This window comes from Anser cygnoides, chromosome 1, assembly GCF_040182565.1.
Source record: "Anser cygnoides isolate HZ-2024a breed goose chromosome 1, Taihu_goose_T2T_genome, whole genome shotgun sequence".
NCBI classification, from domain to species: domain Eukaryota; kingdom Metazoa; phylum Chordata; class Aves; order Anseriformes; family Anatidae; genus Anser; species Anser cygnoides.
The window spans coordinates 112,390,170-112,402,061 of record NC_089873.1 but is presented as its reverse complement, the minus strand read 5'-3'; the positions used below and the strand labels follow the sequence as shown (position 1 = coordinate 112,402,061).

Here is an 11,892-nt window from a genome sequence, read left to right as displayed (position 1 = left end):
TCAGGGGAAGTATTCCAAATCATGATTCCTATGATTTTTTTCCTCTTTTCACCAAAACCAAAGCAATGGGAACAAAAACATCAGATTCCACCAATGCTTTTGTGCAGAGAGGCAGGAAACGAGTCATGCCCTCTGAGCTTGCCCTGACTGGTTCAGGTTATCTGTGCTTGCACCTTGTTCAGGAAGAACTGGGCTGTTACCAAGTGCGTGTCCCAGCAGACTGTACCGCACGTTTGCTGGCTGACTTGTGTGCGGACCTTTTGGCTCACTAATATTCTTAGGAGATGTCTGCTGTTGCTTACAGACATGTGCAGTCCTGCTCTTCACGTGCACCTTGTGCCCAGGTCCGTAAGGAAGGAGCTCAGCAGCCACTGACTGATTTACAGGTAGCACGTGGCATTTTGAAGCTGGATTAGCAGAAATTTTTAAGAGTGGCAGGGCCCTGCTCCCTACCCTTGTGTGCGTGCTTGAGAGTCTGTTTCACCGACGTGTTCAGAGACCAGGCAGCCAGTAAGCAAGTTTTATATCCTAATGGCTTCTAAATTGCTGATGATTTAACGGGAAGGGAAAATGAGCTGGAAATGCTGACAATGCAGGTATGTATTTCAGGAAAGCACAGAAGAAAAGAGCCTTTTCAGTCCTTGAAAAGGATGAGAACCATGATATAACAGAATATTGAAATTTTGGGGCATGAACCACATACATTTTCTGATCACTGGAGAGCTGTAACCACATTAGTGGCTTTTTGTCACTGAACAGAGGTAACCATACCGTATTTAGGAACCTAGATCTGATGAATATCATGAAGCTTAATTAATAAGTGTAATGTGCTTACCAGCTGGCAAGGGCTGTTGACAAGTGCTAGGTACTGTCACTCTTAATTGAGGGGTGCCTAACATTATAGCCATAAACTGGGAGATGCTCAGATACTACTGAGGTGAGAACTGTGTGAAGCAGCTAGACAGACTGCTATCACTTAAATATTGCTGAAATGCACATTTAAGGGATTGTTGATGTCTGTAATAAGCCATATTTTTCTGTTTTGGTATTGATTAGAAGGGGTGAGCAGTTACTGACTGTGGTCTTACACAGCCCCCTTGCTCTGCATGTTTCCAAGGGTGGACTTAAGAATCTATGAGAAATATTGTATTATTAAATGCCGCAATACTGTATGGTCTCTTAAGCTGTCAATATATATAAAGGGGTGCATGCCCTGAAGTGTGTACGTAGCCTGCAGATTGGCAGGCTGTGGGGAGATAATTTTGTGTGCTCAGCAGAAGAAGCAGCCTAGACCAGGCAGCCATCATCTCACCTGGAGCTGCTGGAACACCCAACCTGGTTTGGCGCTCCTGTGTCTCTGTGCTGTGGTATAGTGTATAGGGCAAATAAATCCTAATCTAGACCTTGGGTGATAACCTAAGGACTCATCCTTGTATCCCTGGCTGGATGGGGTGAGAAACAGCAGCTGACAGAGTGAATCCAGACAGGACTGAGGGCAGAAACTCACCCCTGGGATGGCAATGGATGTATTGAGAAATCCTTCCCCCTCATCTCCCGGGACTCTGGTTGATATGTTCACTCTACCAAAGTTATATTGGTCTGGGTGCATTCATCCCTTTTCTCTCTATGCCTGTGTGAGCACCTGAATATCACTGCTCTGGGGCTGAAGCAGCTCCCGTGGGCACCTGCAAAGCTCTGGGGCTGCAGGTGGCTCTGGGTGGCTGAAACCAATTCAAGGCTTAGTTTGTGAATTCTCCACAGTCCTGTGCCAGGGGCAGAGCTTAGATCAGTACTGCTTTTTTCTTCTTCTTATAGTCCAGGAGATGCATATGCCTAGTTGGGGCCCAGAATTCTATAAATGTTCCATAGTTTCAGGCACAAGTCTTTTGCTTTCTCTGTCAGGTCTGCTGCCCGAGGCAGGGACATGGCTGTGGCACTGTGTTACTGGCTTTCCTTTTCCTTTAGTAGATGTAGCCAAGGGACAGCAGCTTGTACAGTCTGCCTTTCTAAAGGGGAGAAAAAAAGTGTGTGTGCATATGTGAAGTGGGGGAACACAGTGTATGGGAAACTTCCTAACTATTTGAAAAAAGGACCTTTAGGAAATAGACCTTTAGGACCTTTAGGAAATAGATAGATAAATATATATTTTAAATAGTTTCCTTTTGAATTTGTTGTTGTTGTTGTTGTTTTCCATAGGAATTTTAATATAAAATTCAATTCAATAATACTTCTTGGTGTGCAGAGAAAAAAATTTTGGGTTTCTAAATAGGCGACATGGAGAAAAATGCTGGGTTTTTATTTAACAACTTTTTTTTTAAACATACTTTCATTGGTTAGAGTTCTAAATTAAATATTTAGAATTTCTGTCATTGTTTAAATATTTCATTTGGAAATTTCTTCTGATAATGAATAACATCGACAGAAAAGAACATTTGCTGCAGCATATGCTGTTGTTAAAAGCCAAACTCTGCTTGGACTGAAAAATATTGTCCTTGAAAGAATTGCACCCAGCTCTTCTTGCATTCCATGTGTGCATCCCAATCTCACACTCCACAAGAACAGGTCATAGAGCCAAACAAAGAAATGCAGGGGAAAATTGAACATTTTCCCAATGAGGATAAATTTAACTTATCTGAGGGGATGCAGTGTCGTAGTACTGATAATGTTTCAGGATGATTGCTGTATCTCTGAAAAGTATTTTTGTTCAGTACTTTCATGAAAGTATAAGTGCAGAGCGCCAGCTGAACATGTGCCATCTGATGGCTTACATTTTAATAGACCAAATTCAAATGTGAGCTCGCTGGCATAAGCTTTTAGCACAAATCTGGGAGAAGGTAATGATCTAAAAGGCACAGTTAGGAAGGCTGCAAACAAATACGAAAGCCATCACCAAATGTGCAGATACATTGTGCTTTGCTAAAGTCCTGTTAGTGGATGTTCTGTAACATCATCAGTCTGACTTGCACTAAGAGGAAACAAAGACAGATTTGGGCACAGACCCTCACCTCGGCAGAGTGTCCTTTCCACCTTGGTATGTAGGGAGCAGCCAGAGCAGGGAATGGGGGAGATGGGAAGCACTCAGAATTGAGCAGTCAGCATGCATACATGGGATACAGGGGCCACAGATAAATGGTCTGAATGACTGTTTCGGTATGTACCTGCAGTTTTGTCAGAAAGCGAGAAGGGTATGGACAGGTAAGGGGATGGGAAGCTAAGGAGCTGCATCCCCCAAGGAGCCAAGGCTTGTAAGCAGCCACAATTCCTCTCTTTGGGTCAAGTGAAAAAACTAACAGCTCAGCGCACATCAGCCTCCGCAGTTTGCCTTCTTTCTCTTCTCTTCCTTGTCCTTGTTTTCAGTTGTTCTGCTAGCCCCAAACTGCATCTTACCTTTTCTTTTTGCCTTTATGCCTTTCGTTGAGCAAACAACTTTGTGTTGAATATGATGAGCACTGTTTGGCTAAAATGTCCTTTGAACAACTTCTTGCACATTTGCTTAAATACTGTGAATAATACTTAACAGTTAAGAAAGTTCTTCCTTTTTATTGCCTCCACTCACCTGTTTCATCAAGAGGTTGTTTCATTTAGTCATATAGGTATTTCTTGGTGAATTTGTGAAGATTTATTGTGCAGCACCCCAACTAATTTAATAGGATATTGATCTGTGATAACATTGCAGCTGGTACACATTGCCTTGATCTTGAAGTATTTCGGCATCATTAAGTGTGTTGGTGTTGATGTTCCTCCACGAGCAGGTCTCTTGCAGGCTTCAGGTGGGGTCCTACATTGGAAAGCCTGTTCTGCACAAATATTGGCTACCCCTGGCCCAAGTTATTTACAGATGCAGCAGCGGAAAGCTGATGAACAAGGGCAACTAGCAATAAAAGAGGAAGTTTTAACTCAGAAATAAACTGGGAAGTGTGGCTTCACAATCAAATTGAGGAAGAAGTGGATAAGGGAGAAAAATTTGAAATCACTCTTTATATACTGTTTTGATCCTTCTTTCAGACTTTAAAGGCTTTTAAGTTATATATACCTGCTTTAGATGCCTTTTTCTAGCTCTCTACTGACAGTTATGATGTTTACAAAGAGAAAGCTTTATCCCCTTGGAACTTCAGAAAGTGCCTCCAGGTGGCTTGCACCCACACACGAAGGGTATTTAGAATATGAATCTAAGTTTGTTCCCCTGGGCCAGCACTCAAAACAACCATGACTGTGCTCTCATAAATGTTCCTAAGACTGAATTCCAGAGCTGTACTAATTCCTGATCATGCTGCATTCACATAAAAGACAGAAAAATGGTTGCTGCCTTCCATTTTCACAAGTGATGGGTTCCTATGCATGGAAGCATCAGCTCCATCCTTCCTTCCCCTGCAAGGTGGGACCTTGGCCGGGGTAAGGAGTGAGTGGAAAATGTTTGCCAGTAGCAGGTGCCTCCGTCATCTCACTCATCCCAGGGTTCATGGCGATTTATGAAACGTGGCGGGTGGGAGCTTGCAGCAGGCATACGCTGCGTAGCAGTGGACTCCGTGATCTGCAACGCTATTGCAGGCTCAAGGGGCTTTTTTTGTAAAGCAGCTTGCATATTTATGTTGTCTTTCCTACCATCAGAAACACACCGTGGAGGCTGTACAGGGAGGGGAAGGGCTTATTAACACCGGAGCACAGCTGGGCATCTGGGTGGGCTTAGCATGGAAGAAGAGGTAAGGTCTGGATTTGAGTCAATGCTGCGGCATCTGAGGCCGAAGAGAGCGCAGGCACAGCTGCTGAAGGGAGCAGCAACGCCAGCAGCACCAGGCTGCGCCTCGAAAGATTTGTGGGAGCGCTCCGAAAACCTGCCAGCTGCTGGCTTCTGGCACGACGCGTGTATCACGTTACTGGGACTGACATACAAAGACTAAAGCTATAGTGCTTCATTTGGCCTGCTTGAGGATATTTATTGTGTTACTATTTTGTCTGTTCTGCTTCCAGAAATCACGCCAGACTGCTATGATATCTTTTTGAAGATGTCGTTTTGCTCAGCCACAATAATCCATCAGTGATAAAGCCAGGTAAGCTATCGCAGAGGCAAAAACATGTTAAAAATTTTCTGAGATTTCTGAGCCCAGAATTTTTTAGCTAGAACAAAAAAGGAAAATCAAGAAAAAGAGTGAGGACACCTTTCAAGAAAACAGAAAACTAGAATCAGGTAGCATATGCTGTTTATTTTTGTGCGAGGTCTTGACACAGCATCCTTACCTCTTGTGCAAGGATGTGCAGATTTTGTGGGCTGTAGCTTAACTGCTACACCAAAGAAACAACACTCCTCCTTCAGCATTCTTCTGACTTCACACACAGCATGTGCTTTAAATTCGTGGTTTTGCTTGCCTGAGTCCCCTCTTCCTTCTCTCCCCTTAGGTTACTACAAATAACTGCAACTCTACTGTTATGTCTCAAAAATGCTAAACTGTGTCTACAATATATATGTTATTACCACAACGCTCTTACTGCACCAAAACATTATTAATTAGGTTGAAAACAATCCTTATCTCCCCTGAACATTTCCTCTGCACAACTCTCAACATAGATTCTATGTAAGCAGGTAAAACTAAAGTTTTGTTCTTAGTTCCACCTGTGAAATCCTGCCACAGTTGCTGAGGCATCTGGGATATAACAGAAGACAAGCGTTGGCCAATAGTTTTTATCTTTAATGAACTATCATGTCACACTTGTGAAAGTCTTATGATTCAGGATGGGCAGCCCTTCGCAGCAACAATGTCAGGAATGCTAAAAATAGAAGCCTGGGGAGCTTTTAGAATAGAAAATTAAATGTAATATGGTGATGCTTCAACTGGGCTGGAGCAGAAATGCCACAAATTATAGGTTTTGACTGGACACATGGAAATTTTAATCAGTCAACTTATGCTACATTTCATTTCAAAGAAGGTCTGGCACCTGTAAATTGTAGTCTGATTGCAGGAGATGCTAGAGAATGTGACTAAGGCCACCATCTGAATGGGATAAACTGAGATTTAAGTTTTCTTTCAAATACATCAATCACATAACTTTTTCTTAAAACACTGAAGTTATATTAATCCCAGGCCTTCATATACATGATCACTTCTCTTTCTGCATGGAAGAAAAAAATGACTTCATGCAAAATACTTCAAGTTCCTACTCATTTCACAGCAGAAGGGTGATGGGTTTCAGTGAGCATAAGCTAGGTATTTCAAGGCAGAAGTCACCTTCCTGATGTGATCCTTTCCTGAGGATGGAAGATCTCAATATCAAGTGCAAGAATCTGGGGCCAGAAATGTCCTATAACCTCCTCAGGGCCAATCTGTCTTAGCGCAGAATGATTCTCTGACATCTACCTGTGAACTTTACCTAGTCCGTTTTTTCATGGCACTAAGCGGTTGGTTTTCCATCCCTTTCTTTAGTTTAGCATTCTCTGCTGTTTATTCTTATGAAGATTCATCAATAGGTTATGAAGATTCATCAATAGGTCAGTTCTTTGTTCAGGTACCCAGCTCTCCGTGATGTTTCTGCTGTTTCTAAAGGTGTACCGAGGAAGGTAGCATAAGAAGTCGTTGCCTCTGATGCTCTCTTGGCATTGAGTATCTTCAGAAATACTATTTTTCACGATTCTGCATGTCCAAATCCCATATGCCCCAGTTCCAAGTTAGGCAAATTTTCTGCATTAACACTTCACAAAACAAACAGCAGTTAAAAGCAGGGAAATTGAAATTTCTGCACCGCATGTTAATCCGAGGGGAACATCATCACATTGTCATGGATTTTATATATGGGATTTAAAGCGTGGGGAGCAAGAGAACCAAATGTGTAAAGTTATTTGGGATATTAGGCAAAAATATTTCACAGACCAACTATCTGCAATGCTGTTACATTACCAGCCAAGGATTATTACTTTTTGCATTTCTGTGATTATGCCATTTGCTATCTAGACAATGGTCTCTTGTTAGCAGCAAGTGATGGGGAGAGAGATGGTACAGAAGTAAAAGCTACCTCAGTTGAAAAGAAGTGGCTCTTCAGTGAAGCTGATTATGAATGTATGTGATTGTTTCTGTTTGGAATAGATATGCTGAACTGGCTTTTCATGTTCTGCTGCATTAGGTAAAAGATCTTGGAGCAAAATAAATGTCAGATGTACCTGGGGCGAGCCATAGAGTAGTGCATATCCACTGACACAGTAATAATAGCCTTCCAAGAAAGAAAATGCTGAACAACTCGTCCAACATCAACACTTTTCTGTTTTCCATAAGAGTATCAATAATCAGGATTCTTTGCAACGTGTTACTGATGCAGGGTGAAATTTTCTGAGGTGCTGAGCAACCATTCTTCCCCCTCTTCCCACCTCCCCCTCAGCATCAGCAATTGCTCTTAGCACTTCACAATTCTGGAATTAAAACACTTGCTATTTTCTCAGGAAGAGGAAGGACATTATGCTCAAAACATATTTTCTTGGTGTGTTTTATTCCATAACACTTTTAGTGGCTGAAAATGGGTCATGACAGGGACTTGGGGGCTGTGCTGCCCCTGTAGGGAGTAGTGGGTTCCCAGAGAAACTGTGAGAAATGGTGCTAAGTGGCAGCTGAGCTAATCACAGGGTTATCTCCTCACTTCATCTCCTTCCCAAAGTGTGAGTAACATTCAGAAGAAAAGCCATGTAAGAAGGGTGAGAAATCCCTTCTTGCTTCCACGCAAGGGGATTTATTGGAGAAAGGTGCTATCAAAGTGATGAAGAGACAAAGAAACAAATCATTCTGAGGTCCTGTTTGTTTGAAGTTAACAGACAAACCAAGCCCAGTGCTGAAACGTTACCCATTTTCTGCTCATGGAGTGCTGTAATTGCTTTAGGTCTTTGTTACTCACCAAAACACAGAATGAGGAGTGCCTGCAGCTGGCTTACTCACCCACTCCGGAGAGGAGAAAGGGCAAGAAGGCAGAGCTGGGAATACAGAGCTGGGAACTACACAGGTCACACAGAAAAGCTTGGTATTGAGTGTGTGGATATTAATTCCTTAAGATAGTGAAGAAAAAAGGGGGAGGCGAGGCGAGGCGAGGAGAGGAGAGGAGAGGAGAAAGGAAAATGGTAAAATGATAGATGTATGTATTTGTTTTAAAACAAAATGGATCAGACCCTTTGGCCCATGGTAAAATCACAGGTATTTCTGATATTTCGCTGTATTAAAATGGCATGTTTGAATACAGGCAAGAACAAACAGTGAGATTCTTGCCCCCCTTCCTGTGTTTTTATTGTAGACAAGCAGATGCATTCCATAATGCTCAAAAAGATTTCCCCACATTTCCTTTCGGAAATGGTTTTAAGCAAGATAAGGCACTAAAATTTAATCCTCCTAACAATGTGCAAATACTGAATCCTTGGCACAGACACAATCTTGCCATGAATTTATATAGGAGCTTTAATGGTTTTGTAAATTAATCAATAACGTGGTTAAATTATATTTGCTCAGCTAATTATTTTCCATGTCCTGTAAATTAGAACTTCAGTAGTCTTTAAGAAGAATCAGTCCTGCTGCTTGTCTCATATTTGTGCTTACTTACTGGTATGTTATTAAAGTGCTTGTTTATTTGTTCTGCTACAGACTCTAGCTTTTTCTTTGCTGTCTGAGTGGCAGCCACGGGGCTGCAAAGCCATGTGATGATATTTACATAGTTATATGTTTAATATACCAAATCCGTTTTTGCAGTGTCAAAATATTGAACATTTATAACCTCCTCAAAATCTATCTTGTCTCACCCTTGGGGTAACTGGACTTAACCACCTTCTTCCCCCAGGAAAACAGTGGTAGTTTTCTGATGACTGAAAGGGACCTTAGCCTCATGGCTTTGAAGAGCACAGCTTCAAGCATGGGTGTGATTTGATGGCTTCCAGAGAACTATTATTACCTGTTTCTATGGCTCAGACTATTCAAGAGTTTCTCCCCGCTCACTTTTCCTAAAGTCCTGTACCCAGACCCCCATCACTTACGGGTCAGTATGACAGGACTAGTTGGCAGCATGCGAAGCATCAAGTCGTGATTTCGGTTACACAAATCCAGGGCCTCTCATGCTGCAGGAACAAACCCAAAAAGCAGACCTCTGTTTGGCTTCTCGTCCAGGAAAATGCTTTAGGTGCTGCCATCAGACAAACTGCACTGTTCAGAGCAAGGCATTCGGTGCCTTTGCAATAGGAGAGGCATGGAGATAGCAGGTTTGATTTCAGAGATAGGAACGAAACCAAAAGGGCATAATGAAAAGTTGCCTGACCACAAATCAGGGCTCAGGGGACCAGAAAGAAAAGGAGAGGATGCCTACTTTCACCCTTCCAGCATGTCTTTATAAGCAGCAGCCTGCTGCAGAGGTTGGAAAAGCAGGTGGTTATGAAATCCAAACTGAATACGGAAGGATTTGTAGAGTGCTTCTTACTTTTGTCTGCATCCTGACCATACTTCTATGCACTAACACAGAAACACGCTTAGGGAGTATGAAATATTACATGTAAGAGGGACTTTTATCTTTTCCCTATCTTTGATAGGCTAACAAGCTGGCATATTTAGCACTGCACTGCTCTATTTTTATTTATTTATTTATTTATTTTGATTTAATTTCAGCTTTTGAAGATATAAAATGGCAAGGAAAGAAATAGAGGGAAGAAAGTTCAAATGAATAACAGCAGACTAGTATTTTATTATCTATCTAATTATATTCTAAACTGATCTATTACAGTATAAACAAATTAGTTCTTGTCTTAACATATGGAGTATACTAGTTTATAAGAAAAGATCTTAGTTTATGCCTAATTTTTTTATTTTTTCATGTTAAGACACATCTAGAGATCAAGCTGAATATTTCATGCATATGTTCCTAGCTGTATGAATTTGTATAAAGAAACAGCTGTTACGTTTGATTTTTTTCTAGATTTTTGACTGTAGTTTCTGTTGCTTTGACTTTCACAAATTTCCACACCTGTCGTTTTCCAAGATTGTCTACGGTTCACCCAAGAATTCTTGAACAAACCGTTTACCTGTTATTATTCCCATAATTATTATGTTTAACTTATACTTGTTTTTTAATGATGTTTTTCTAAAGCATTTGTTTGTACAAGGATAGCTGTAACAGGTTGTATGTGGATATCTCCAGAAGCTATCCCCATACACTCTGTAGAGCAATAGATATGTATGAAGCTATATATGTAGACAGGTATTAGCAGGACTGAGGTCTCTCATTGTTCCTTTCTAACTCTTAAATGGTTCTTTGCAGCTTTGACTATCCTCCACGGAGCCATCCGTTTCAGGTTCAGAGTCACTTTATCCTTTTGATTTGCTTTGTTCCTTGATCCTCTCACCGCAGCACTCCCCTCCAGGGTCCAGCACAAGAGCACTTTTGCAAGCAGAGGCCCTGTGGCAGGGTGGGCGGCTCTGCTTTCCTCCTGGCCCGCTGCCACCACTCCTGCAGGAACCTGAGCTGAGCAGGGCTCAGAGGCAGAAATTTCCTGTGCGTTCAGTGTAACAGCCTCACTGACGGCACCGGTGCACACACGGTCTCCCTGCACAGACCAGTCTTTTTTTTTTTTTTTTTTAATAAGCAACTTCAATGCAAATGTACTTTCCTCAGACGGTGCACGTATTATAAATGGCTCTTGCTGGTTTACTCACACCCCGTCCTGTCTCTTGCTTTGGAAAGCTGTTCCACTTGATCGTTTGGTCTGCCTCTTTGAGTCAGTGGTGGCAGGGGAATTATAAAGGCGACGAAGGCGCAGCCAAGTCCCAGGTAGCTCGTGCCAGATTTAAGCTGATTTAAGGTTGGGCAGCCTGACTCTGAAACTTTCTTCGCACAAGGAACAGCTACTTTTGGACAAAACTGCCATTTTTTTTAATTTATTTTTTTTGCCATCAGTGTGCGCCTGGCTCGGTGAACCTGCTGGGTGGTGCACACCTCTCAAAGACAGCATGGTTAGTGGGGCTTTGCAGATCGCGGGGCTGCTTGTCGGTGGCATTGGCATGATCGGGACATTCGCAGTCACAGGTATGCCTCAGTGGAGGGTGTCTGCCTTCATCGAGCACAACATCATCGTGTTCGAGACCATCTGGGAAGGCCTGTGGATGCACTGCATCAGGCAAGCCAACATCAGGATGCAGTGCAAGGTCTACGACTCCGTGCTGGCCCTCTCTCCGGACCTGCAGGCATCCAGAGGGCTGATGTGTGCCGGGTCAGCGCTCTCCTTCCTGGCGTTCCTGGTTGCTGTTGTTGGGATGAAGTGCACGCGGTGCAGGCAGAGCAGCTGGCCGGCCAAGGGCTATATTCTCTTGACGGCTGGGCTCCTCTTCATCCTCTCGGGTGCCATCACGCTCATTCCAGTCTGCTGGGTTGCCAACACCATCATCAGGGACTTCTACAACCCCGCTGTCAATGTTGCACAGAAAAGGGAGCTTGGTGAGGCTCTCTACCTGGGCTGGGTGGCTGCCTTCTGCCTCTTGACAGCCGGAGCCATATTCTGCTGCTTTTGCCGCTGCTGTGAGAAATCCAGGAGCTACGGCTACTCCGCGCCTCCCCACCACCTGCTGCATACCCAGCATCTGCACAGGACCACCGAAAGCTCATACTCCAGGAGTCAGTACGTCTAGATGCCTCCTGCCTTTTCTTTTTTTTATTTTCTTTTATTTTCTTTTTTTTTTCTTTTGTTTTGTTTATTTTTTAAGTATTTTTAAGTGTTTTATTTTTTAAGTGTTTTATTTTTTAAGTATTCAGTCTGTCTGGATGTACAGTGTTCACAGGAAAGGACAGCTAGAAAGCTGGTGTTGCCTCCTGTCCCGTAACTGCTGCTGCATTTTGGAGCTGGTGTTACCCCCACTGGGCTTTGCTGGGGCTAGTGCTTCAGCACGCACAGCTGTA

General features: G+C 42.8%; 1 protein-coding gene across 1 annotated transcript; it reads left to right on the top strand.

The window, feature by feature from the left end:
- The first annotated feature begins 10,404 nt into the window (after positions 1 to 10,404).
- LOC106043419 (claudin-8-like) lies at positions 10,405 to 11,624 on the top strand. Its single transcript, XM_048071516.2, has one exon. It carries the CDS (start codon positions 10,950 to 10,952, stop codon positions 11,622 to 11,624), a length of 675 nt encoding a protein of 224 aa, XP_047927473.2. The 5' UTR covers positions 10,405 to 10,949.
- Positions 11,625 to 11,892: the final 268 nt, after the last annotated feature.